At 35.3% G+C, this 27,826-nt stretch overlaps 1 protein-coding gene and 1 pseudogene across 11 annotated transcripts in view; one reads left to right on the top strand and one right to left on the bottom strand.

The window, feature by feature from the left end:
- The window catches only part of NRF1 (nuclear respiratory factor 1), a 140,890-nt gene that overhangs the window by 70,056 nt on the left and 43,008 nt on the right, over positions 1–27,826 (bottom strand). For 3 of the 10 annotated variants that reach the window (XM_081284513.1, XM_081284514.1, XM_081284515.1), the window contains exons 2-6: positions 18,551–18,707; positions 16,924–17,155; positions 16,768–16,806; positions 6,528–6,642; positions 3,432–3,558 (exon numbers count right to left, since the gene is read on the bottom strand). In XM_081284513.1, coding sequence (XP_081140639.1) covers positions 3,432–3,558; positions 6,528–6,642; positions 16,768–16,806; positions 16,924–17,146 — 504 coding nt within the window. In that variant the 5' untranslated portion in view covers positions 17,147–17,155; positions 18,551–18,707. The remainder of the gene's footprint in view (positions 1–3,431; positions 3,559–6,527; positions 6,643–16,767; positions 16,807–16,923; positions 17,156–18,550; positions 18,708–27,826) is intronic. The other 7 variants (XM_081284511.1, XM_081284519.1, XM_081284512.1 and 4 more) reach the window with 4 other exon arrangements.
- On the top strand, positions 14,735–15,237 carry LOC308643963 (cytochrome c, somatic-like; annotated as a pseudogene). Its single transcript has one exon. The product of its transcript is annotated as a cytochrome c, somatic-like (transcript).

The following is a 27,826-nucleotide window of genomic DNA, read 5'->3' as shown; positions in this document are numbered from 1 at the left end:
GAGCACTTGCCTAGCTTGTGTGAGGCACTAGGTTTGATCTTTAGTACCACATAAAAATAAACAAATAAAATAAAGGCATTCTGTCCATTTATAACTACAAAAATTTTTTTTTAAAGAACAGGATTAATATATATAGAATGTCCTTACTGTATTTCTTATAACTTCCTTTTTTTCTTATCAGTATTTATTAAGTTTACTGATTTAAGTTCCTTGACTTAACAATGAAGTTACATTCTAATAAGCCCATCATAAGCTGAATAGTGTCTAAAAGACAGAGAATGGTTGTATATGCTTTTTGCACCATTAGTAAAGCCAAAAAATTGGTAAAACCAACCATCTGAAGTTGGAGGCTGCCTGCATTAACTGTCTATACCTCATCTCTAAGGCTGCAAATTTTTCTTCTCCCTTTTTCTTCCTTAATATACAAGAAGTTTTTCTATCTTATTAGACCTTTCACAGAACCAATTCTTGAGTTTAATTCTTGAATTTCTACATCAATTTCCTTTTGTCTCCCTCTTATACTTTTTTCTGTTTGTTAACTCATTAATTTCTTCCATGTGTTTGTTTATTCTTATATGTATTTTTTATAACGACCTTACCAGTTCTATTGTTCTAATTTTTATATTCTCATTTATATTTTGTGTCTTTGTTCTGGCAAAGATAATAAAAGCTCTTACTACCATTTTTGGAATTTTCCCTTTTTTCATTTATTACATTTTTAACTTTTTGATTTACTTGTTTTACTCTAATGGTACCTGAGGCATAAAAATAAAAAGTTCATTATAATTTTATACTGTTTATCAATACTAAATAACCTCTGGTTCTCAGTTAATACATTTTTGCCTTGAGAATCTGGCTTTGTCTGCTGTTAGTACCGTGATCCATGATTTATTTATTTGTTTATTTGTTTGTTTTTGGTCCCAGGGATTGAATCCAGGTGTGTTCAACCACTGAGCCACATTCCCAGCCCTTTTTTTGTATTTCATTTAGAGACAGAGTCTCACTGAGATGTTTAAGGCCTTGCTAAGTTGCTGAGGCTGGCTTTGAATTTTCGATCCTCTTGCCTCAGCCTCTCTTAGCCATTGGGATTACAGGCATGAGCCATCATACCCAGCCATGATTTATAGATGTTTGACACATTTTTGCCTGGTTTTACTTTTGACATTTAAAACAGCTTTATAAAGATATAATTCACACCATACATATTTGTTTCCTATGGCTACCACAAACTTAATGGCTTAAAATCACACAAATTGATTTTCTTGGTTCCTCTGGGATAAAGTCAAGGTTGTCAGCAGGCTGGAGCCTCCATTTCTTTGCCTTATTTAGCTTCTGCCTAGCTTATATTCCCTGGTTCCTGACCCCTTCCCTGTAGATACCCAACCTCTTGGCTTCCACCAACATATCCACTTCTATATTCCACTGTATAGATACACCAATTTTATTTATCTATTCATCAGTTGGTAAATATTTTGTTACCACTTTTAGGCTACTATAAATAATGAACATTGTATACAAGCTTGTTTATAAACATATTTTCAGTTCTCTTGGGTATAATTTAGGAGTAGAATTTCTAGAGCACATGATAAGTCTGCTTTTAACATTTTGAGAAACTGTGAAACTGACTTCTAGAGCAACTGTGCCATTTTACATTTTCACCAGTTTCTCCATATCCTCACCAACACTCATTATTGTTTACTCTTATCCTAGTGGGTATAAAGTGTTATTTCATTGTGATTCTGACATTTCCCTAATAACGAATGATTATACTTTCTTGGTATAATCATTAGTAGTATCATTTGCAGTTACTTTTGATATTTTTGATTGGCTATAATCATTTCATATAAATTGATTATAGTTTTGATTTGGATTGTTGTTCTAATCTGAAGGAAAATCTTTGTTTTTAACAAAGCAGTTTAAACCACTCATATTTATGGCTTAAAACAGAATTAGTTGGCCTTGCTAATATTACCTTGCTCTATATTTTGTGTTTTTGTCTTTCTTGTTTTAAATTTCTTCCCTTGTTCTCTATTTTTTGCATACTGACTTAGCTTTTTGTTTTTAATTTTCTTTAGTTGTCTGGAAAACTAGATACATAGATAAACCACATTTTATTAATTCCTGCATACTACTTCTAATTTTGCTGGTATTTGCATTTTTAACCTATATTTTATCAAACACTGCTTTTTAATCTTAGTCTGGTCCATCTTGTTTATACAGACAGTATTCTTTTTGTATTCTATGGAGGAGGCCAACAATTTCCTAAAACTTTTTTTTTTTTTTTAGATTTTTCAGTGACTAATTTTCAGAAATGTTGTTCTGGGTCTTCCAGATGAGTCTTTTTCATAGATCACATTATCACTTTTATTAGTAGTAGCACTGTTTAAGATTTTAAATACTGAAGAGGAAAAGCCATGTCCAAATTTCTTATTTATTAAAAGTGTGATGGTAAGGAATGCTTGTCAGGCATCATTTGAACTAGATGGCTTCTATCATATTCTTCTAAGGAAAAGTCCTAATTGCATCTTAATACTAGGGTCACAGAAACAAATGTAATTTAAATCCTGTCAGATTATTATTCTATTAATGATTAAAGACCACAGAAAGAGTAGTTGATGTTGTATGTGTATGGAAAGGCAAAATACTATTTTTAGAAAATTAACTATGGATAGTTATAAAATAAAAATACTCAAGGTGGGTGAGTTGGCACATGCATTTAGTATCAGCATTAGGAGCCTGAGGCAGAGGACTGCTTGAGGCCACAAGTTTGAGACCAGTCTGAGCAACGTATTTTTCAAATGTATTTCTCAATTGAAGCAGAGTATTAAATTAATTCTTTGAAGAAATGCAAAAATGTAACTCAGCTATCTGGTCAATAAAATGCTCCCGGCCGGACACACCTGTAATCCCATCAGCTTGTGAGGCTGAGGCAGGAGGATCATGAGTTCAAAGCCAGCCTCAGCAAAAAGCAAGTCGCTAAGCTACTTAGTGAGACCCTATCTCTAATTAAAATACAAAAAAGGGCTGGGAATGTGGCTCAGTGGTCCAGTGCCCCCAAGTTCAATCCCTGGTCAAAAACAAAAACCTCCCAGGTTTTCCTTAAAAAGTTGACACCTTAGAACTATCTAGCATTTGTTTCAGACATAAATCACTCATTTTCTTACAAAGTCTTGCATTGGTTTCTTAATAAACAAAACATTACCTTTTTCCTATTGCATCTGAGGAGATAAAATACCTTGTTATAGAAAGTAGAAACACTAATAATCCTTTTTGTTTTAATCTGCATTAAAAGGTTTGAAAACCGGTTCCCATCTTCTATCCCTAGACGAGAAGAATACAGAAGTGCTAACTATTGTACTGGAAAGAAGATCAAAAGACAACACCCACACAAAGCAAAGGGCATCTGAGCACACAGCTTAGTTCTGACTTACCACATTCTCCAAAGGTGCTGCACCAAACACTTTAAAAACGGGGTTGGGTTTGGAGGGTGAGATACAAAGGACAATAGCTTGCTGTCCCACTCGAGTTGTATATTCATCTAATGTGGCTCGAAGTTTCCTGAATCAGAATGAAAAGAGAACAAAAGCAGTTAAAGAAAAGAAATTATAGTGACACAAAGAAAAATCAAACTTACTTGGTAAGTAATTCTGATCAGATATTCATTGTTTTACCTAAATGTGAAAAAAGGAGTGTGAGGTGTGATAGCCTCTTTAGACCATTCTCCTAAAGAACAAAAATGAGCCCAGTGATACAAAAATTTTGCCTTGGATGATTTTTTTTTTTTTTAAGAGAGAGAGAGGGAGAATTTTTTTAAATATTTATTTTTTAGTTTTCGGTGGACACAACATCTTTATTTTATTTTTATGTGGTGCTGAGGATTGAACCCAGCTCCCTGTGCATGCCAGGCGAGCGCACTACCGCTTGAGTCACATCCCCAGCCCCTGCCTTGGATGATTTTGAACACAGCAGTATTCTTCTTAATCTTAACCAATACCATCTATTGCTACTTTCAAGGATTATGGCTGAGATCTCCTCTTACAAATGTTATTATATCATGTCTATGCTTAATGAAGGGGTTTAAATGACTTGCTTCTAATTTCTTTTATTGACAGTCATTTTTTATTTCTCACAGACATAATTTTATCCAAAAATACTATTTAAAAAACACTGTAGTGTCAGATTTCCATTGTGATATAAACAATAACTCTTAGTCTTTCCAGAATTTACAACTTGATGGAGTAAGAACTTTTACAAATATAATAGTTCCCCCTCCTTCTCTTTGCAAATATAGTATTCCTCCCTTCTCTGTGGGGGATATGTTCCAGAACCCCCACTGGATGCCTAAAACATCAGATAGTATCAAATCACATATATATATAGTTTTTAAATATATTTTTTAATACATACTTACCTATGATAAAGTTTATAAATTAGGCACAATTAAGAGATTAACAACGGTCATCATAAAATAAAACAATTATAAAAATACACTATAAAGTAAAAGTTATTTCCAACTCAACGATTATTTATTCTGGAATTTTCCACTTACTATTTTTTGGACCATGGTTGACAACAGGTAACAAACCTTAGAAAATAAACCCACAGATAAGACTACAGTATAGCAACAATGGATGAAATAGAAGCCTGGGCAGATTATTCTAAAGTCCTACATTTCATAATTCTTCTGGGTTCTAGTCTACCCTTTCAAGGTACTAGTAAGCAAAGACCACATACTCAGCAAGAAATCTGGCAGCATTCCTTGAAGGAATGGTTTATATTCACTGTATTCAATTCCTATCTTTCTGTTCTCCTCAAACCTTTTTCCCTCATTCCTATGAAAAACAGTCAACAAATTTAATCATGAGGTCTATGATGATCAATCTAATGGTCAATTTGCATCTTATTCAATCACATTTGACAGGGCTGACATAGGTTATCCTTTTGAAACACTTTTTGAACTTGGCCTTTGGGATACCACTCTTTGGTTTTTTCTCCTGACTTGCTGGTTGCTTCTTAGACTTCTTTGATGCTTCAATTTATCTCTACAATCTTAAAAGGGTAGAGTAGGTCAGGTCTCGGTACACACAACTCCTAGTCTCTGTGTTTTAAACACTATCTATATGTATATAATGCTCAGTCAAGAACTCTCTTTTAAATTCCAGACTCATATATCCAATTGCTTCTTCTGTATCACCATTGAATGGTTAAGAGATATGCAAACTTAACAAATCAAAAGGACTGATTCTGCCCTGCCTTCACTCCCATACCTGCTCCTCCTCCAGCAAATGCCATCTCTATTGGTTCCAGTAATCAAACCAAAAATCTTGAGGTTACTCTTCACTTCTTTTTCTCTCTCATTCTCCACATCCAATCCATCAAGGAATCATGCTGAGCTGACTTCTGAAATACATCCAGAACCTGACCACTTCTTATTACCTCTGCTGCTCTGACATTGGGTTGTCTGTTTTGTTTGTTTGTTGTTGTAATGGGCATTGAACCCAGGGGTTCTCTACCACTGAGCTATGTCTCCAGCCCTTTTTTAATTTTTAAAAATTTTTTTAAAATTTTGAGACAGTGTCTAACTAAGCTGCTGAGGCTGACCTCAAACTTGTGCTCCTCCTGCCTCAACTTCCAAAGTCTCTGGGATTACAGATGTGTGCTACTGTGCCCAACTTACAACACTGGTTTTAAGACTATAATTTCTGACCTATATATATTACTACAATAACCTGTTTCCATCCTTGCAACCCAGTCTATTTTCAGTCTATTCAGTTTATTGAATGTAGTTTGAGTGATTTTTTTTAAGCACTCACATCAGATTGTATCTTTGCTCTGGTCAAAAGCCTTCACTGACTTCCCACCTCACTCTGAGTTAAAACACTGATATAAGAAGGTAAGACCTCATGATTGGGCTCTCTTCCAGCATGCTACCATCTCTCCTCTCTTGTTCTCCCCAACTGTCCCTCAACATGACTGCGAGTCCCCACCTCAGAGCCTTGGATCTTGATATTCCTTCTGCCCGAAATGCTCTTCCCCTATACTTCAACATGGTTGCTCTTTCAGTTCCTTCAGGTCTCTGTTCAAAGACTGACTTATCAAAAAGATTTCTCAGATCATCCCTATAAGAGAAAAACTACTATATCTCCCCACCTCCTTTCTTACAGTAATTTTTCTTACTCCACTTTATTTTTTTCCACTACATTTATAGTCAATCTGACATGATTTGTTTCTCTTCTTTCCCCCTCTATCAGAATATAAGCTCTTTAAGGGAATTTTTTGTTCATTGATATATTCTCAATGCCTAGAATAATGCCTGGCACACAGAAAGCATACAAATTTTCTCTGAATGAATTAATGGAATATAACACATCTTTTAAATCATATTTCTAGATTTTCATTTCTTTAATTTTATAATAGTACTTTAGAGTAAATCTGTCATTAAGGACTCTTGATGTCCTTGAGGAACCCTGTCATCTATTCATGAAGCATTTGAGGGAGGGTAATAATAGGGATAAGGGATCCCTCACCGAAGCAAACGTGTTTGCTGTCTCTTCCGGATAGATGGATTAGACTCAAACACATGAGGCCGTTTCCTTTTCTTCCCTGTTGCCACAGCAGCAGCAGCAGCCATTCCCACAGGACCTGAAATAGTAAGTATGTGCTGAGATTGAAGCCTGCAACTGTATAAGACAGAAAGCAATGAAAGATTCACAAAAAACTTAGCATTTCTTTCCTAATATATTGTCAGGGAAAATGGAATGTTTCTGATACTAACAATATACTTCACTATTGTTTAACATGAATCATACTGTGATTTACTACTAAAACTTACAATGAATCTTTTTACAGCACAAATGACTTATACCTCCCCACCACACACCAGCTTGAAGTTTGTATAAAGCTGTTTTGCCAGCATGCCTGGTCTGTAATGGCAATATTCTCAGAGGTGCTAGGACAAACTGTGGCATTAAGATGAAGGTTTGTCAAAACCGAGACAAATTACTTTCATTTGCACTCAGCCAAGTTAAGGTACTAAGAGAAAACACTCACACCCGAAACTGCAACAACATCACCTATAAGAGGAATATGTAAAAGAATACCATCTTAATTGAAAACTTTTCTTGTTATCTCTGGGAATTTTGCCAAAAAGGGGAGATGTTGGCCATTAGGTCAAGTTGATGAAAGCATCCTGGCAGAAAAGAGATGAAAACTTCCCTGCTCTAAGGAGGAAATCAGAATAAAATCTGGTCTGGCTTGCCCTAAAACTCATGTATTTTGTGTGTGTGTGTGTGTGTGTGTGTGTGTGTGTGTGTGTGTGTGTTTTGCAGGGTGGATGAAAGGTAACCCTAATGAACAATGAGAGTCTCTGATACTTGCACTCTCAATATATCAAATACATTTCTTTTTCTTTTTAAAAAGGTGTTCTACCTTTATCCTAATTAGTGAACCCTCTAGAAGGGTTAAATAAATCTAAATTGAATTGCTAACAATGATACCAGCATGTATATTCTAAGTGACTGAATTAAAAGAAGCTTTCAGGAAAACCCAGATGAGCTTCTGTGATGTTGTTTAGTAGCCCAATCAGCCAAACTTGATTCCCAAAAGCAAGCTGCTGACTGCTTTCTTTCAGTTGGTACAGAAAGAAATCTTATTGATGCATTCTTTCCCAATGTTTTATTTTACAAAATTATAGTAAGCATACTTAACATTACTGAAATCTACCTTAATAAAACTTTTAAGTATGTATAATATTAATTAACTATAAGCATAATTTTGTACAAGCAGATATCAAGAACTTATTCCTCTTGCACAAGTGAAGCTATCTTTGTGTGTGTGCATGCATGCACATGTGCGGTGCTAACGATCAAACCTAAGGCCTTGCACACCCTAAGCAAAAACTACCACTAGGCTACATCCTTCAGCCCTGAAACTCTGCTGAACATAAAGTCCCCAGATATCCTTCCCCTTAGTCCCACCATCCTACTCTCTGCTTTTACGAGTCTGATTATTCAGATACTTCATAAGTAGAATCATGCAGTATTTGTCCTTTTGTGACTGGCTTATTTCAATCAGCAAAATGTCCTCAAGATGCATCCACGTTGTCACACAGCAGGATTTCCTTCATTTTATATGGCTGAATATTCCATTTTGTGTACATATATGCTGTATCTTCTTTAGTCATTCATCCATCACTGGACATGTAGATTGTTCTCACATCATGGTTATTGTGTATAAGGCATCAATGAACGTGGGATACCTCTTTGGGATCCTGATTTAAAATATTTTGGGTAAATATCCAACAGTTTCTATTTTAAATTTTTTGAGGAAACTCCAAAAAAGGGTTCCAATTACTCTGTAACCTTGTCAAAATTAGTTATCTTTCATATTTTTGATAACAGCCATCCTAACAAGTGTGTGGTGCTACTTTATTGTGGTTTTGATTTGCATCTCTTGATGTTCTACCACCACGACATTAAGCATCGTTTCATATAGCTGCTGGCCATCTATTTAACTCTTTAGAGAAACATTTATTCAAGTCCTTTGCCCATTTTTAAATCAGCTTCTTCATTTTTCTATTGAGTTATAGGAATCCAACATTTTATCATGAATACTTCCACACATTAAGCAAAGTTAAAAGAATTTTAACATTTTACTACATACATTTATCCACTCACCAATCCAAATTCTTTTAAGGCATTTCAAAGTAAAATGCAAATGTCAATGATAGCCCTAAATACTTCAGCAGACATATCATTAGCTACAATTCAATATTTTTTTTTTTTGCATTTTTTCATGAGGTAAAATCTACACATAATGAAATACACAAACTCAAGCATATAGTGTATGTGTGTATATATATAAATAAAAAAGGTTATTTCATGCCCCTTTCTAATCCTCCCAAAGGTACTACTATTTTCTGATTTTTTTTCACGCTACTTTGGTGTTACTTATTCTAGAACTTCAATAAACAGAATTATACAACATATATCCTCTTTAGTAAAGTTCTTTTACTTAGAAAAATGTTTTTAGAATTCATCCATTCAGTCATTTGTTCCTTTTTGCTTGTTGAGTAGTATTCCAGTGTAAGAATAAACTAGTTTAATTAATCCATGGCACTTGGGCTATTTCCAGTTTTATGAATAAAGTTGCTTAATTTGATCAATCTATAAATTCAACACAATTCAAATGAAAATCCCAGTAAGGGCTTCTGGGGAACTTGATAATTGAATCTATTATTTAAATGGAAGTGTAATGGCCAAGAATAGGCAATTTAAAAGATATTAAGAAGAGAGGACACTCATTCTATCACATATTAAATAATAACTATAATTAAATAGTCACTATAAAGCTATAGTTATTAAGTGTAGAACTGGCTCAGGGATAGACAAGCCAATAAAAATGAATTGAAAAGTTCATAAACATTCTACCATATGAGCAGATGGGTAAGAAAAGAATAGACTATCAAAAATATGGTGCTAATTGTCTGTGTGGAAAAACAGACTCTATCTTGGAGAAATGCAAATTAAACCAACACTGAAGACTGAGGACACAGCTCTGTGGTAGAAAAGGTGCCAAAGTGAGCTTGAGGCTCTGGATTCAATCCCCAAAACTGCAAAAAAATTATATTAAATTAAACTAAAAAAACACCAACATCGAGATATTATTTTATACCTTCTAGATTGGGAACAATGAAAAAGACTAATAATACCAAATATGAGGATGAGAATCAACGGGTACTCTAGTGTGGTGGGAATTAAGGGTCAGGACCCCGAGATCTGGAAGCAACACTTTATTAGCAGCAGCACAGTCCAAAGTCTGAACCCTGATCAAAGTAGGGTTTTAACTTTTATGCATAAGCAAGTTTTGGGTACACACAGGCAAGAAAGTTGGTGTCATTTTCTTGGAGGGTGCATTCTTCATTTCTTATATGGATGAAGCTTGTCAACAGCCCAGGGACTTGTAGCTCATATAGTTTAAGGACTTTTATTGCACTAAGCCTAAAAGGGAATTGTTCTGTCCCTGTTACTGTTTCCTGCTTCCACTACTGCTGTTATCTGTAAGGTACCTGTCAGCGGCAACAAGCCCCTATGGTTAAATGTCAGTAAGCAGAGATGCTTGGTGTCAGCATGCAAAACCACAGCCTGTCAGCTCTTAAATTGCTAAAGTTCCCATTTTGCTCTACCACTGTTTATGAAAATTTAAGTTAATACACTGATTTGGAAAGACAATATTTAGTCTATCTTTGGCCCTCTAGCTCCCCTCTTGCATATACCCTCAAGTAGTATTTTTAAAATTGTAGATTATGACCATTTGGTGGCTTGTGAGCAGTTTTTTCCCCCACTAAAATAGAATAAAACAGAACAGACTAGAAAATATTACAGAGTAATATCACTTGTAATAGGGATAAGTATTATTTCATGAAAAATTGTTATTTCTGTTATATGTGCACTGAGCTACACCCCCAGCTTTATTCTTTACCTTGCACAGCTCCTAAACCTTGTGTGGTTTGACTGTTTATTTATTCTGGATCACAATTTAAAATATATTAATGTGAGACATTATAAAGAGTTTGAAAGCCATATTTAGAGAAACTATCACACATATGTATAAGAATATATGTAAAATGACTTTCATTTGCATCAACTATGATGGCAAAAAATTATAAACCACCTAAGTATCTATGAATGAAATGTTCAGGTAATGAATGCAATCCCAAATAAAAGTTGAAATGAATACACAGCCATATTATTGCCATGAATAAATCTCAGAGAATAATGCTAAATCAATTAAACATAGTATTATAGAAATATAATATAATATAGCCAGGCGCAGTGGTGCATGTCTATAATCCCAGCAGCTCAGGAGGCTAAGACAGGAGAATTGCAAGTTCAAAGCCAGCCTCAGCAATGGCGTGAGGCACTAAGCAACTCAGTGAGATCCTGTCTCTAAATAAAATTCAAAAAAGGACAGCAGAGGAGGTAGAGAGGGAAGATGGGAGGGGAGGGGAGGGGAAGGGGGATAGTAGGGGATAGGAAAGGTAGCAGAATACAACAGTCACTAATATGGCATTATGTAAAAATGTGAATATGTAACAGATGTGATTCTGCAATCTGTATTTGGGGTGAAAATGGGAGTTCAAAACCCAATTTGAGTCAAATGTATGAAAGATGATATATTATGAGCTATGTAATGTTTTAAATAATCAATAAAAAAAATACAAAAAAGGGATGGGGATGTGGCTCAGTGGTCAAGTACCTGCTGAGTTCAATCCACAGTACAAAAAAAAAAAAAGAGTAATTTCATTAATATGTAATTTAAAATATGTAAAACAATGCCAGGTATTATTTAATGATACATGTACACAGAACAAAAATATAAAGAAATGCAAGACAATAAGAAAGACCAAATCCAGAATAATGGTTTCTTAGGGAGAAGAACAAGATTAGAAAGAGGAACACTGGAAGTTTCAACCACATCTGTAATTCTTATTAAAAAAAAAAAAAAACTGAAGTAAACATGTCAAAATAGCAGCCATAATTGACAAAGCTGGGTAGTGAGTGCATGTGTTTGTCATATCAATCTTGAATGTTTCTATATTCAAATATTCAAGTATTTTATACTTTAGTATGAGGCAACTTTTCCAAACATCACATTGAAGGTACTAATTATGTCTAAGACCATGTGACATAATCTGTTACCCTATCCCTTATCACTTTGGTTTTTTTTTTTGTTTTTTTTGTTTTTTTTAAAGAGAGAGTGAGAGAGGATAGAGAGTGAGAGAGAGAGAGAATTTTTAATATTTATTTATTTTATTTTTTTTTTTAGTTCTCGGCAGACACAACATCTTTGTTGGTATGTGGTGCTGAGGATCGAACCCGGGCCGCACGCATGCCAGGCGAGCGCGCTACCGCTTGAGCCACATCCCCAGCCCTCCCTTATCACTTTGAAGAAAATAAAATAAATTCAATTTTTCTTAAAAAAAGAAGTCCTCTAAAATTCACATTGGTGACTGACACCAAAACATTTGACTATCTTGAGATATTAATGTTTTTATTACCTACTGACTTCATTTTGTTGTACTACTTCTAAACTTTCTGCCTTGAAAATCAACACTAATTAGGGGCTATCAGCATTAAAATGGGCTGCTGAGAATTAGAAGCATTTTTGAGGTACAATGTGGTAAGATGGATGGTCATTTACCTTTTCTGGGTTTCCTTCAAATATGATGCATGCTACAGACTCACTCCTCAGAAAGATCTTCTAGCTAGCATTAAGTGGAGTTAGGATTCAAATGCAAGCCCAGGCAATTAACCATGGCCTCTGCAGTCTCTACAAATTCTTTACCTTACACAGCTCCTAAACCCTGTGTGGTTTGACTCACACCTGCCCTCTTGCACCATTTTCTCTTCTGGCTTACAAAGCTCCAACCACCGCGTCCTCCTTCCTATTTCCCATTAGTGAGTTCTTGCTCTGGTTATTTCCTCAGTCTGAAATGCCCTTTCCTTTGTTGATACTTAACTGCCTGTCAATGACAACCATCTCCAGAGAACGTTCTCCAACCACTCACTAGCCCACCTTCTCTCACCATTACTTTACCTTGTTATTTTCTTCAGAGCATTCAATGTTCACTGAAATTATATCACTTTACTATTTGTATCCCTCCTCTACCACTAGACTGAGAGCTTCCTTGGGAGCAAGTTCTTGCCTGTCTTCTAGTAATAGTTCCTCAATAATTATTGTTAACACTAAATATTTTCTCCCTCAGTTTCCACACATGTCACGTGAAAGGGTTAAACTACAGTACTTATCCTAAGTTTTTTTTTTTTTTTTAATGTAGTGCTAGGAATTGAACTTAGGGAATATGCATGCTAGATAAGCATGCCCACTGAGCTACATGCCAGCCACCTTTTCTGATCTTAACACTATGACAATGCAGTATCTTCCTTTATAGGAAAAACATTGACTTAAATTCACTGTGTTAGGATGCCCTCTTCTGGGAAGTGTATGAATTTCACAAAACATATGTTAAACATCTCATCTGTTATACCACTAAGCCTTTTGGGGGCGGGGGTGGGAGTGCCAGGGTTCAAATCCAGGGCCTCATGCATACTGGGCAAGTGCTTTACCACTGAGCTATATCCCCAGCTCTAAGCCTTATTTTTAAATCACCATTCCAGAATTAACACATTAGATAATAACTGAAAATATAAGATTACTCATTCTTCATTGTATCCGTCTCCTTCTCCTTAAATACAGCATTCATTTATAAAGATAGTATTTTTGCCACTCCTGAGCACTGATTTCCTATCCAGCTTTTCCTAAATATCTTCTAAGGTATTTATTCTTTATATAACACTAGACCCATCTAGGCATAGTTTTTATGGTGCTATTACAATATAAATAGAATAATATAAAATACAGCCCAGCTTTAAGTCACTTAGTACTCTAGAAAGTCTCAAAACCTTAAATTGGATTAAGATGATCCAGGATTCCCACTGCCCTCAGATATTTGGCAGAAGCAAACAAAAATCATTGTAAGCTGGGTGCAGAGACTCTAATCCCAGAGACTTGGGAGGCTGAGACAGGAGGATTGAGAATTCAAGATTATCCTCAGCAACTTAGCAATGCCCTAAGCAACTTAATGAGGCCCTGTCTCAAAATAAAAAATTCAAAGGGCTGGGAATGTGGCTCAGTGGGAAAGTGTCCCTGGGTTCAATCCCCAATACTCCAACCCCCCACTCCCCCCAAAAAAAAAATCTCAAGAGGAAATTAACATTATCCTAGACTCAAAATTTATTTCTAAAAATAAGTTTCCAAAAACATCATCCAGCATGCATTCAAATATAACTAGTATATAAAGAGACAAGCCAACATAAACAAGAAATGGTATTAAATAGCATACAACAGAGATCCATAAGTACTGCAGAAAGTTGAATTACCAGATAAATTGTAAAATCATGTTTACTTTATTCAAGGGGATTTAAGAACTCCCCTCCACCACCAACACCACAGCTAGAAACTGCAACAGTGCAGATTTGTAAGGGAAAAACACACACTAGAAATTCTAGGGCTCGGGATGTAACTCAGTGGTATAGTACTTGCCTAGGCATAAAGCCTTGGGTTTGATCCCTAGCACTGTGAATAAACAAACATCTAAAACTAGGGAGAGAGGGGGGAAAAAAAAAAACAGACCAAACCACTAACAATTATCAAAATTAGTTATTCAGTGAACAGATTTAAAAGCATTTTAGATACAGCTAAGAAAAAAAATTAATAAATTAAAAGACAGAACAAACTACACAGAATAAAGCATAAAAAGACAAAAGAATGGTACAGACAGAACAAAAGGCAAGAGACATGAAGGATTCAGTGAGGAAGACTAACGAATTTAATTGGAGTCATAAAGGGAAAGAGATGGAATGAATCATAAACAAAATGTAATGGCTCAGATTTCTCAGAATTGATGAAAGATAATAATTCACAGATTCAAGATATCTAAAGAATCCTAAAGAGAAGAAATCAGAGCCAGATACATCACAAAACTAAAGACAGAAAATCTTAAAAACAGTTAGTAGGGAGGCACCAATATGGGAGATAACCTTCAAAGAATTAGTAGACATTAGAAACAGTTGGATTCTCAATAGCAACAATGGGACCCAAAAGACAGTAGAACTCGAGAGAGTGGGACGTCCAGCTTCTGATCGGGAACCTTCTTTGCACTAGCGAATTAAAAATGGGTGATGTTGAGAAAGGCAAGAAGATTTTTGTTCAGAAGTGTGCCCAGTGACACACGGTGGAAAAGGGAGGCAAGCACAAGACTGGGCCAAATCTCCATGGACTGTTTTGGGCGGAAGACAGGTCAGGCTGCTGGATTCTCTTATACAGATGCCAACAAGAACAAAGACATCACTTGGGGAGAGGATACACTGATGGAGTATTTGGAGAATCCCAAAAAGTACATCCCTGGAACAAAAATGATCTTCACTGGCATTAAGAAGAAGGGAGAAAGGGCAGACCTAATAGCTTACCTCAAAAAAGCCACTAATGAGGAATAGCTACTGCCTTATTTATTACAAAACAGAAATGTCTCTTGGCTTTTTTATGTGCACCATAATTTAATTGATGTGATACACCAGAAATCAGATCATGAATGAATGACAAAATTATTTTTGTTGGACAATCCTGATTTAAGTAAAACTGACTTGTAGTTAAATTAATATTTTGGTTATATTCCCACTTCAGTAAATTCTATCACTGTTTCCCGTTTTTAAAGTTGTGGTTGGACTTAATTAGTAATGTTCAGTATTTCACAAAAATGGTGAATGATATCTGAAAACTGGTTTTATATTTAGTTTTATAGAACTGATTATGTGAATATGTTTAAAATATGGGGGAAATCACTTCACTCTCTCAGAACCAAGCATGATTCACATTTGTTTCAATTTGTGTTCATTAGCCTATTAAAGGCAGTGGTTGAAGATAAGGAAGCAGTGTCTACTTTATATTTTTGTTGACCATGCCAATTTAATTAGAATTCCCTGTATCTAAAATGCTGTTCTTTCCTTATGGAAAGGCATTTTAGTGTGGTTTATGTATGATATTAAATAAAGAATATTTAACACTTCTCAAAAAAAAAAAAAGACAGTAGAACGCTATCTTTAATATTAGAAAAGAATATAACCACCAATCTAGAATTTCATTCCTAGAGAAAATATCCTTCAAAGTTGAAGAATAAATAAAAGCGTTCCCAGATAAGCAAAAGCAGAATTTGCTACTAGTAGATCCATACTAAATGAAGTACTAAATGATGTCCTTGGGGCAGAAGAAAAATGATCTCATAAGGCAACTGGAGACATAGAAAAAGTGAATATCAACTATGTATAAAACAATATCTTGTGGGGTTTAAAATATTCAATGAATGAATACACCAGATAATAATAGCATAAGACAGGAACACAGGAATGAAATTATATCCCCATGAAGGACAAAAGTACCAAGTATATAAGACTCTGATAAATGAATGATGTATGATTTAATTTCAAGGGGAACCATCAATAGTAAAAGCATATATATCTTCCAAATTAACAAGAAAAATAAAGAAAGAAAACTTTTCAATCACTCAAAAAACAGAAAGCCAAACAGAAAGGTAAATATAACAGGTGAGCAAAGATAAAACATGTAGTAAATATGTCAAATAAATAGGTGAAGAAAATATTTAAATTTTAAAGATTTACATAGACAAATTATTAAAGATTTAATGTTAAATAAAAAATAATAAATTTACTTATTTATTTGGTATTGGGGATTGAACCTAGGACCTCGAGCATGTTAAGCATACACTCTACCATTGAGCTACATCCCTTGCCCCAAGATGACAAATTTAAATCTAAATATATCAGTTCTTACATTTAATATAAATGGAATAAATACTTCAGTTAAAAGCCAAAAGAGAGCCAGGCGTAGTGGCACACAGCTGTAATCCCAGTGGCTTGGGAGACAGAAACAGGATCGTAAGTCAAAGCCAGCCTCAGCAACTTATCCAGGGCTTAAGCAACTCAGTGGGACTCTGATTAAATAAAATATAATAAAAGGGCTGGAGATGTGACTCAGTGGTTGTTAGGCGCCCCTGGGTTCAATCCCTGGTACCAAAGACCTTCAGAAGGGGATAAGACAATAAAACCAAAGTCATACATTAATAGTAAATGACTGTAGATCAAGTCCCAGTAATTATATGCAAGGCTTAAAAAATTGTGGTAGACTACTTACCTAGCATGCGTGAAGCCCTGGGTTTGATCCCCAGCACCGCTAAAAAAAAAAATTGTGATGAAGATAAATGTGAGAGTGCCTGCCTTGATCCTAAATCTTTCAGATAAGAATGGTACCACAAGGAAAAAAAAAAAAAAATCCCAGTCCAAATATTACCTGCAGCAGCCAGATGGGCTGTAACCTCATCAGCCGCCGTCGAGTTGAGAATATCTGAATCATCATAAGAGGTGTCCTCAGGAGAAGAAGGGGAGTCTTCATCAGCACTTAGCATACTGTGTTCAGTGTAAGTAGCCACGTGGACCTGTTGTACTTGTTGGGCCACTGCATGGGCTTCTATGGTAGCCATGTGTTCAGTTTGAGTCACTCCGTGTTCCTCCATGAAGATCTACTGCCAGAATAAAAGAAAAACAAAACAAAACAAAAAACAGAATTCAGTGTGTAATGTAGCACGATTCCTAAACTAAGAAAAAGATTGATACTTTCTCCAAAGAACAAAAGGACTTTGACAAGCCTGATTTCACTACTTACCTCATCACACCAAGCCACGGGAAACAGAAAGCACTATTCAAATATGACATAAAAATGGAGGGGGTCTGGGGCTATGGTAAAGTGCTTGCCTTGCATATACGAGGCACTGGGTTCGATCCTCAGCACCACATAAAAATAAATAGATACTGTGTGTTTATCTACAACTATTTTTTTTTTTTTTAATGGAGGGACGTTTTCCTTATGTGAAACCATTTTGATGGAAATTCACTGTGATAATTTTATATCTCACGTCACAACTAACAAATATTCTTGACACAAATAACAAAAAGATTTTAAAAATATAAGAACACAACAAAAATTGCCAGGCATGATAGTACCGCCTGTCATCCCAGCTATTCAGGAGGCTGAGGCAGGAGGATCACAAGTTCAAGACCACCATGAACAACTTAGTGAAATCTTATCTCAAAATAAAAATAAAAAGGGCCAGGGATGTAACTCAGTGACAGAGCATTTGCCTAACACATGCAAAGTCCTAGGGACCTGTCCCTAGTAATGCAAAACACAAAACAAAACAAAATATCCCAGTGACTAGCATTTGACATTATGGACATAAAAACTGTAAATAAGTCAAATACTTAACATTTTCTTTGTATTTCAAAGAAAATGGGAGTTAACCCCCTCATACGATTATTCAAATTGACTTCTCTGCTTACAAAGCTACATTTCTTGTAAACCCTAAACTGAAGCAGTAAATTATAATGCAGTGAAGTTTGCTCTCCTGCTGTACTTACAATCTCCTTTCCCTTTCTAGTTCATTATTCTTGAAAAAAAAAAATGAGCACAAGATATATGTATATAGATTTAAAATTAAAATGTGCATATTATATATATTGTTTGCCTTTCTCATATTAAAATATATCTGGACATTTTAACACATTAAAACTATATAGAGGGACTGGGGTTGTGGCTCGTGGTAGAACACTTTCCTAATACATGTGAGGCACGCAAATAAATAATACATAAACGAATAAATAAATAAATAAAAATAAATTTTGAAAAATCACTATATAGATCTACCATATTGTTTTTAAAGAGCTACAGAATACGTCATTGCATGATGTGCTGTAATTTATGTAACCAATCACCTACTGATGAAGCAAGGCTGCTTCCAAAATTTTGATGTTATAAACATCAGCATCGTGAATTCTTGCATATAATATTTTGTATATTGGTCCCTCAAAAAATTTAAAATAGAACTACCGTACAATTCAGCAATTCCACTTCTGGTACTTACCCAGAAGAATTGGAAGCAGGGTCTCAAAGAGAGATTTGTATACCCATGTTCATAGCAGCATTATTCACAATAGCCAAAAGGTGGAAGCTACCCAAGTGTCCATCAACGGGTGATTGGGAAACAAAATGTGGTACATACATACCACATATTATTCAGCCTTAAAAAGGAAAAAAAAATGCAAATTAGGAATAAAGGGGAACTTCCTCAACTTGTTAAAAGACATCTACAAAAAATCTACAGCTAACATTATATTTAATGGTGAGAAACTAGAAGCTTTTCCACTAAAGTCAGAAAAAAAATAAGGATGTCTCCTCTCAATACTTTTTCCAACATTGTCCTAGAAATGCTAGTTAATTCGATAAGACAATACATAAACAAATAGTACCGTGATTGGGAAGGAAGAAACAAAACTGTTTCTGTTAATGGATGGCATATTTTTCTATGTAAAAAAATTAAGACAATCAACAAAAATCTGGAACTAATAGTAATTATAGCAAGGTTGCAAGATACAAAATGAACATTCAAAAGTCAATGTTTTCCTATACATCAGCAATGAACAAATGGAATTTGAAGTTAAAACATGATATTATTTATATTAATACCCACAAAAAATGAAATCCTAAGGTATGAATCTAACAAAATAGGTACAAAATCTATACAGGGAAAATTATAAAACTCTGATGAAAGAAATCAACTAAATAAATAGATATTCCATATTGATGGATAGGAAGACTCAATACTATCAATTATCAGGAGTAACAAATGAATTATGGGTTTCTGAACTGCCCAAAGACAGAGGCAACATGTCTCTTGAGACAAGGGAATTTCTCAGTGCAAAGGTCCTGATAGAAAACTGCCCAGTTATATAGTGATGCCCTGTTCAAAGGGAAATTCTTGGCTAGCCAAGGAGTTTTATTATTTCAAAACTTTGGGTTCAAATGTCTGCTGCCTGGAGGTAGAGTTCTAATTGGGCTGCTTTTACCCTCAGTTTCAGTTTTGTTTATCTTATAATTTTTTTTAAGTTGTAGATGGACTCAATACCTGTATTTTAGTTGTTTTTATTTTTACGTGGTGCCAGGGATGGAACCCAGTGCCTCATGCACGCTAGGCAAGTGCTCAACCACTGAGCCGCAACAAGGCCCCTGGTTTTGTTTATCTTGAAGAAGCTTTCTCACAATAAATCCTTCTGAAGTTTAAACCTATATAGTAAACGTGCAAGCTTGCTCGTGGCCAGTCTTCCTCCACCAGAAGCAGGCTGGACCGCAAAGCCCTAGCTTTTTCTTTACTTTTGTGTCTGTTTTTTTCCTAATCCCCTTATCAACCAGTTTGGTTACCTGTAAATAAACTGTTTCTCAGGATGTGACAATCAACATGTCAGTTCTTCCAACTTCATCTCTAAATTCAACATAATCCCAAACAAAATCTTAGCAAGCTATTGTGGATATCAATAAACTGTTGTTAAAATTTATACTGAGAGGCTGGGCATGGTGGCACACACCTGTAATCTCCGTGATTTGAGAGGCTGAGGCAGGAGGATCACAAATCCTAGACCAGCCTCAGCAATTTAGTGAGGCTCTAAGCAACTTAACGAGACCCTATCTCAAAAAGGCTGGGGACATAGCTTGGTGGTAGAGTTCCCCTGGGTTCAATACTCACCCCCGCCCTGCCCCGCCCTGCCCCGAGCTGCCACCAACACACACACACATACAAATGTTTATGGGAGAGGCTGGAGACCCAGAAGAGCCAACAGAATACTGAAGAACAAGAAAGTAAGAGGACTGACACCATCTGACTTTAAGAAAAGAAATCAGGACAGTATGGTACTGGCAAAAGAACAATTGGTTCAATGAAACAAAAACAGAGAGCCTAGAAATAGACATGCATAAATACAGTCAACTGATTTTTTAAAAAATATATTTTTTAGTTGTTGATGGACTTTTTTTGTTTATTAAATTCAGTGCTGAGAATTGTACCTAGAACCTCACATATGCTAGATATGTACTCTACCACTGAGCTACAACCCAAGTCCCAGTCAGCTGATTTTTTTTATAGGGGGGCAAAGTCAATATGAAGTTTCAACAAAGTTAGTCTTTTCAATGAATGGGTGCTAGAACACATATACATTCACATCAAAAAACTAATCAAGACACAGACCTTATTCTAATTAATTATTTAAGATGGAGTCTTGTCCAGGCTGCCTTGAACTTCTAGGTGCAAGGAATCCCCTGCTTCAGCCTCTTGAGTAGCTGGGACTATAGACACCAACCACTGTACCCAACCAGATCTTCTATTCTTCACAAAAATAAGCTCAAAATAGATCATGTACCTAAGTATAAAACGACTAGATGATAATATGGAAAAAAATCTAGATAACTTATGGCAATGACTTCTTAAATACAATGCCAAAGTCAGGATACATAAAAGAAAGAATTGAGAAACTGGACTTCAAAACAATAAAAACTTTTACTCTAGACAGGCACAGTGGCGTTATGCCTGTAATCCCAGTGACTCAGGAGGCTGAGACATGAGGACTGAAAGTTCAAAGTCATTCTCAGCAACTTAGTGAGACCCTATCTCAAAATAAAAAATAAAAAGGGCTGGGGATATGACTCGGTGGTTAAGTGCTCCTGTATGCAATCCCTGGAACCAAAAACAAAACAGAACATAAAACCAGAAAAATAAAAAAAAAAAAATTATTCTGTGTAAGACACTGTCAAAAGAATGAGAAGGTAAGCTCACAGGTTAGAGAAAAATATGTGTAAAAAGACATATCTAATAAAGGACTGTTATCCAAAATAAACAAAGAATTCTTACAACTCAACAATAGTAAAATAACCAATCTGAAGAGAGATCTCAAAGAAGGTATACAAGTGATAAATAAGCATAGAAAAAAATTTTCAACATCATATGCCAATAGGGAATTGGATATTAAAACAAGATACCACTACATGCCTATTAGAATAGGTACAATCCAAATCACTAGCAACACTAAATGCTATCCAGAATGTGGATCAAGAATTGTCACTCATTGCTGGGTACAGTCATTTTCAAAGACAGTTTGGCATTTCTTACAAAACTGAATACACTCTTACTATACGATCCAGCAATTATAGTTCTTGGTATTACCCAAAGGAATTGAAAACTTAAGTTCACACCAAAATCTGCACATTGATGTTTACAGCAGTTTTATCTGCAATTGCCAAAACTTGGAAGCAACACAATGTCCTTCAGTAAATGAACAGATAGAAAAATGTTGCTGATCCAAACTATGAAATTATTATTTGGCACTAAAAAGAAATTAACTATCAGGCCATAGAAAAACCTTAAATTAACATTACCAGGTAAAAGGAGTCAATCTGAAAGGGTTATATAACACATGATTTCAACCATATGACCTTCTAGAAAGGGTAAATTATGCAGACAGTAAAAGGTTCAGTGATTTCCAGGTATTAAGGGGAATAGAGGGATGAATAGGCAAAGCACAGAGGATTTTGAAGGCAGTAAAACTACTCTGTATGACACCATATAGTAGATACATATCATTATACATTTGTTCAAACCCATAGAACATACAACACCAATGTAAACACCTAATGTATACTTCTGGAATTTGGTGACAATGATGTGTAAATCCAGGCTCATCGACCAGGACAAATGCACCTCTCTGGTGCAGTAAGTTGATAGAGGGGAAAGCCATGCATGTATGAGGGCAAGGATTATAAAAGCAATCTCTGTATCTTCCATTCAATTTTGCTGTAAACTTGAACTACTGAAAAAAAAAAGTAGTCTATTTGAAACTAATTTTCTAAAAAAAGGAAATTCTGACACATTGCTACAACCTGGATGAGATTTGAGGAAAAGGCATTTTGCTCAGTGAAATAAGCCAGTGGCAAAAATAAATACTATATAATTTCATTTACATGAGGTAGTTAGAGTAGTGAAAATCACAGTTAAGCAAAGTGGAAAAGTAGTTGCCAGAGGCTGAGGGGAAGAGGGAATGAGGAGGTGCTTCATGGGTTCAAAATTTCAGTTTTGTAAGATGAAAGGAGTTCTGGAGCTTGGATGCACAATATGAATGTACCCAACATTACTGAACTAGACATCTGAAAATGAGTAAGATGATAAATTTATTGTTGTATATATTTTACCACAATTTGAAATTTCAAAATCCTTATACAAGTTTAACTTCTATACAAAGAATGAGATTAATCTCTGAACAGAATTTAAAAACTAGCCCTTTATTTTCTTTATTTAAAAATTGTACACACTATTTGATAATTGTTTTTAAGAATAAATTCTTGGGCTGGGGATGTGGCTCAAGCAGTAGCGCGCTTGCCTGGCATGCGTGCAGCTCGGGTTCGATCCTCAGCACCACATACCAACAAAGATGTTGTGTCCGCCGAGAACTAAAAAATAAATATTAAAAAAAAAAAACACACTCTCTCTCTCTCTCTCTCTCTCTCTCTCCTCTCTCACTCTCTCTTTAAAAAAAAAAAAAAAAAAGAATAAATTCTTGAACTGGTGATGTGGCTCAGTGGTATAGCGCTTGCCTGCCACTCATGAGGCCCTGGGTTTGATCCCCACAACCACAAAAACAAAACAAAAAGAATAAATTCTTGAAGATATAATTGCTTGGTCAAAGGACATATACTTTAAATTTTGACCCACCCATATTGAAAAGTTGAGTATACAACCTTATGTGTATAAACCCACACAAAAATGTGAAATTTGACTATTGTGATAATATACATCACTGTATATCTAGAACTTACCAAAAGAAATTGCAATCATATAGATACAGACAAATGACTTTTATGGCTACATCTAAAAGGAACATAATAATCTATTTAAATTCTTGTCACTTTTACTCTGCTCTATTATAAGTCTCATTTTCCATCTTTGGGGACTTCTAAAATCCTTTGTTCTTCTGAGTAATCACTTTAAGTTTCATCCTGCTGTCTTTCTTCTTCAAGTCAACTGTTTGCATGCAGATGACCAGATTCTTATTTTTTGTTCTTGATTCTGTTTTAATTCTTGCACTATTCCCAAATCTTTTTGCTCTTTTAATTGCCTTTTTTTAAAACTACATTCTACACATATGACAATTCATCCTTCTAACATAGTAATTATTAACTTTGGAACTATTTAATTATCTCAAGGAGTATGCTGTATTTCAATATAAAGTTCACTATAATTACAAAATAAAACAACCACAGGGTTCCACAAATCCAAAAAGATTAGGAAGCACTCAGCTATCACACCAATCCCCTTCTCACTCTTCCTTTCCTGTTGAGGTCATCTCCCCCGGCCATCACACCCTCCTTTTTCCAAATGAAGCTTTTTAAGAGGAACATGGCAAAATAATATTTATTTAATAGAGAAATAAAAGGAAGAAAAACAGGGCAAAATGTTAACATTTGGAAAATCTGGGTAAGGAGTCTACAAAAATTATTTGTATCATATTTGGAACATTTCTAAAAGTCTGACATTATGGACTATTAAAATCTTTTTTTTTTAAAGAGATATACTTGATAAGCTGCCCCAAGATTTCATCCATATCTTGTATTTGGTGCAAGTTTCAGAAAATCGAAGGGAATATGTCCTCGCCCCCAGATTTGTACTTATCCAAAACGTAATTGAACACACTAAGTCACACAGTTAAACACAATGTATGAGAAGAAAATACCAATAAAGTGCTATTTTTCCATCCATTTCTCTGTTCTCCTAATCTAAGAGACAAATTGCATAGGGCATTTTAGAATTCTGGGTACTTCAAAATTGTTTTCAAATGATTTGGGATTAGATGGCACCAAACTGCTTTTCAAAGGGATTTGTATGCTATGTGCTTGGCATAATGGATTTCAATTCTTTGCTCCCAAATGCAGTTCACAGCATAAATCAATAGGGCTGACTGCTCCACAGGCTTGTCACTTCTGCCTAGTGCCTCATCTCTTTCCACCTCCCTCCCTCATCCTAGCCTTCAGTCTCTCTAACCATTTGTATTCTACACACTCTAAAATGCAAAGGCAAGGGTGTTCTGGTTTCTTTGAACCAGAGTGAGATATCTGTAAATGTTGCTTTCAATGTTTTCATAAATTAAACAGATTGTCTAAAGCCAGATATGACTGACATACACATATTACATGAGATCATTAGACTCCATCTAGTTAAGTCAATTTTAGTGAAGCAATTTAGCTTTCATTCATGAGCAATCAGATTCTCTGGCTAGCAAAACTGATGAGAATTGCTAAAAGGCTGAAATATATTAGATAATGTGAATTTTTAAAAACCAGGGGCTGGGGTTGTAGCTCAGCAGTAGAACACTTACATAGCATGTTTGAGGCCTTGGTTTCGATCCTCAGCACCACATAAAAATAGATAAATAAAATAAAGGTATTGTGTCCAACTATAACTAAAAAATAAAATATTTTAAAAAAATAAAATAAAAAACCAGCATAGACTATTGCCCAGATATATAGAACCCCTGGACAAGTTACCTCTAAGCTTCAATTCTGTCATTTTTTAAGAGGGGGAAAAAAAATGACAGTACCTATCCTCAAAAAGATGACGTGAGGATTAAATGAAATGATCCAGATAAAGTCAGGAACACAGTGCCTGGCACACAAGTACTCAACATTAATTATGATGATGCCAGAATCCATGTGACTTTATAACTCTATTCTTCCTGACTCATGTCCTTGGCTAGTCTCCTAAGCATCAGGCCTCAATTTTTCATCTTTAAATTAGACACCCATCTCTGAGGATGGTTTTCTTGATTGTATTCAAAAGATCTGCACCCTAAAGCCCTATATTATATTAACTCCAGCAACTGAAATACAGTTCTCCTAGACACAAAATAAAGAAACTACAAGAAACCAATACTCCTAGTATAATTTTGTGATAACTCACAAAATGGAGGATCATGGCTGGGGTGTGGCTCAGTGGCACAGTGCTTGCCTAGCATGTACAAGGCTCTGGGTTAGATCCCCCAACACTGACCCCCGGTGCCACCCCCACCTCTATTCCCACCCCGCAAAAAAGAGAGGCTTGGATGGACCTGTCAATGATTCTTCTGAACCAATGTGAAAAGATGAAAATACTGGTAATACATATGGATTCAAATAAAAGGGTATAACCAGTTTATTAAAACTTCTTCCTAAGCCTGAGGTATAATCACCTGGGATACAATATGTGCTTCATCTAAAGGTCCGAGTAGAGATGAGTATCTACTTTTGCCCTTCTAAGCCAGGTAGGGTAAGACTGAAGATAATGGAAGAGAGTGCAGAAAAAGACTTCTTAATCCAGCAAATCCTGGTACTTGTGGTCAATAATATCTAGGGAACTGCTGGAGTCTGGAGACATGTTCAAGGGAGCTAAATTTAGTCTAATCCACACATAATGGATAACATTAGTATTTTTAAAAATCAAAGTGCAAAGAACAGGTTAGGAAATCTAATCAAAGTATAATTAAATGTAAAAGAAAGCATTAGTCTAATCGATAGCATTATCATACCAAAAGAAAAACTGTAAGAACTGCCTAAGGCAAAAATCTCAGACCAAGCAATGTGCCTACCCAGGAAAACCCAGAGAGGCTCAATTTACATTCTTGGACACATCTAGAATTCCAACTATCACTAAGACAGAAATTACACTCCACAGAATAAAAAAGCCTGAAGCCAACCCTAGAATTTGCTTCTTGTAGGACATAGAGTAATGGATCAAACCTCACACCACAGCAGAAAAAAAGTAAACTGCACAAAAAAGTCAGTTGGAAACAGAAGTTGAAATATGGCTTAATTCTGAGTAGAAATGGAGTTTAAGACTAGAAGAATCTACTTGAGTGGGAATATTCTCTTTCACAGTGTAATATCTGAATTGTTGAAGGGAAAAAAAAAAACACAACCAAACCAACCTCCTATGACTAGGCACTTACCAAAAAAAAAAAGAAAGAAAGAAAGAAAGAAAGAGAGAGAGAGAGAGAGGAAGGAAGGAAGGAAGGAAGGAAGGAAGGAAGGAAGGAAGGAAGGAAGAAAAAGAAAAGTCACAGTCATATGTGTAGTTATTGCTTTCCATTTCCAAACTCCAAGTATGGACCAAAATACAATTAAATGTGATACCAAACAATGTAAAAGTTAATGACATAAAAGCGAAGATAAGGCTGACAGAAATCAGGAGGTAGGGGCAGAAAGGTGGAGCAATGGTCAGGAGTATTAATGTCTTTTCCTTCATAGTAAAGGAAGCCGCAGATCCTATCATAACAGGAAAATTTAATTTACAATGTAACTATCAAAAATAGAAGGAATGGGGCTGGGGTTGTGGCTCAGTGGTAGAGCACTTGCCTAGCATGTGTGAAGCACTGGGTTCAATTCTCAGTACCACACATAAACAAACAAATAAAAAAGGTCCATCAATAACTAATAAATTTTTTTTTAAATAGAAGGAAATACTCTAAAGTAATCATTACATTTCATAGAAGGAAGTCAATAATGCCCAAGTGTGATAAATCAAGAAAAAATAGTATAGATGTTTTAGAGTTATAGAGGTATTACTGTTTGATAACCCTAATAAACAAAATAACTAAAGTAACTGCCACTGTAATAGGGACTGGGGGTAGGAAGAGTGTAGCAAAGGACCATTGACTTTTATAATCTTCTATCTGATCTTTTATCATATGAATTATGACTTTTAACAAATGATCTTTTTTATTTTTTAAATTTTTTTTTAGTTGTAGGTGGACACAATACCCTTATTTTATTTTTATTTGGTGCTGAGGATCAAACCCATGCCTCACGCATGCTAAGTGAGCACTCTATCTCTGAGCCACAACCCCAGTCCCTTAACAAAATGATCTTTAAAAACAAATGAATATTGCTTTCTAAACTGATCCTTTTGAAAATTAAAATCAAATGATATGCTAGGAAAACCCTTCTCATGCTAAGAACCAAGAGAACAGCCCCATTAGAGTTTAGAAATTGCCTTATCTTGAATAAGACTAATTTAACTTGGAGTATCTGAAACTAAAAGAATTTTATATGACTGTAATCACAACATTTTTCATACTAATGTTGATTAAATTTGTAAACAGTCATTAACAATGACCATCTGGTCGATAATGATGCTTTTACAGAACAAGATTTACCATACAATTTCATGATGACTTGAAGATGAGTGGATGGTTTTTATTAAAACAATATTGTGCCAGGCATGGTGGCACATGCCTGTAATCCCAGCAACTCAGGAAGCTGAGGCAGGAGGATCATGAGTTAAAACCCAGGC

The sequence above is a fragment of the Spermophilus citellus genome (assembly GCF_964194105.1).
Source record: "Spermophilus citellus genome assembly, chromosome: 3".
NCBI classification, from domain to species: domain Eukaryota; kingdom Metazoa; phylum Chordata; class Mammalia; order Rodentia; family Sciuridae; genus Spermophilus; species Spermophilus citellus.
The sequence above is the reverse complement of the archived record's forward strand: the minus strand, read 5'-3'. Positions and strand labels throughout refer to the sequence as shown.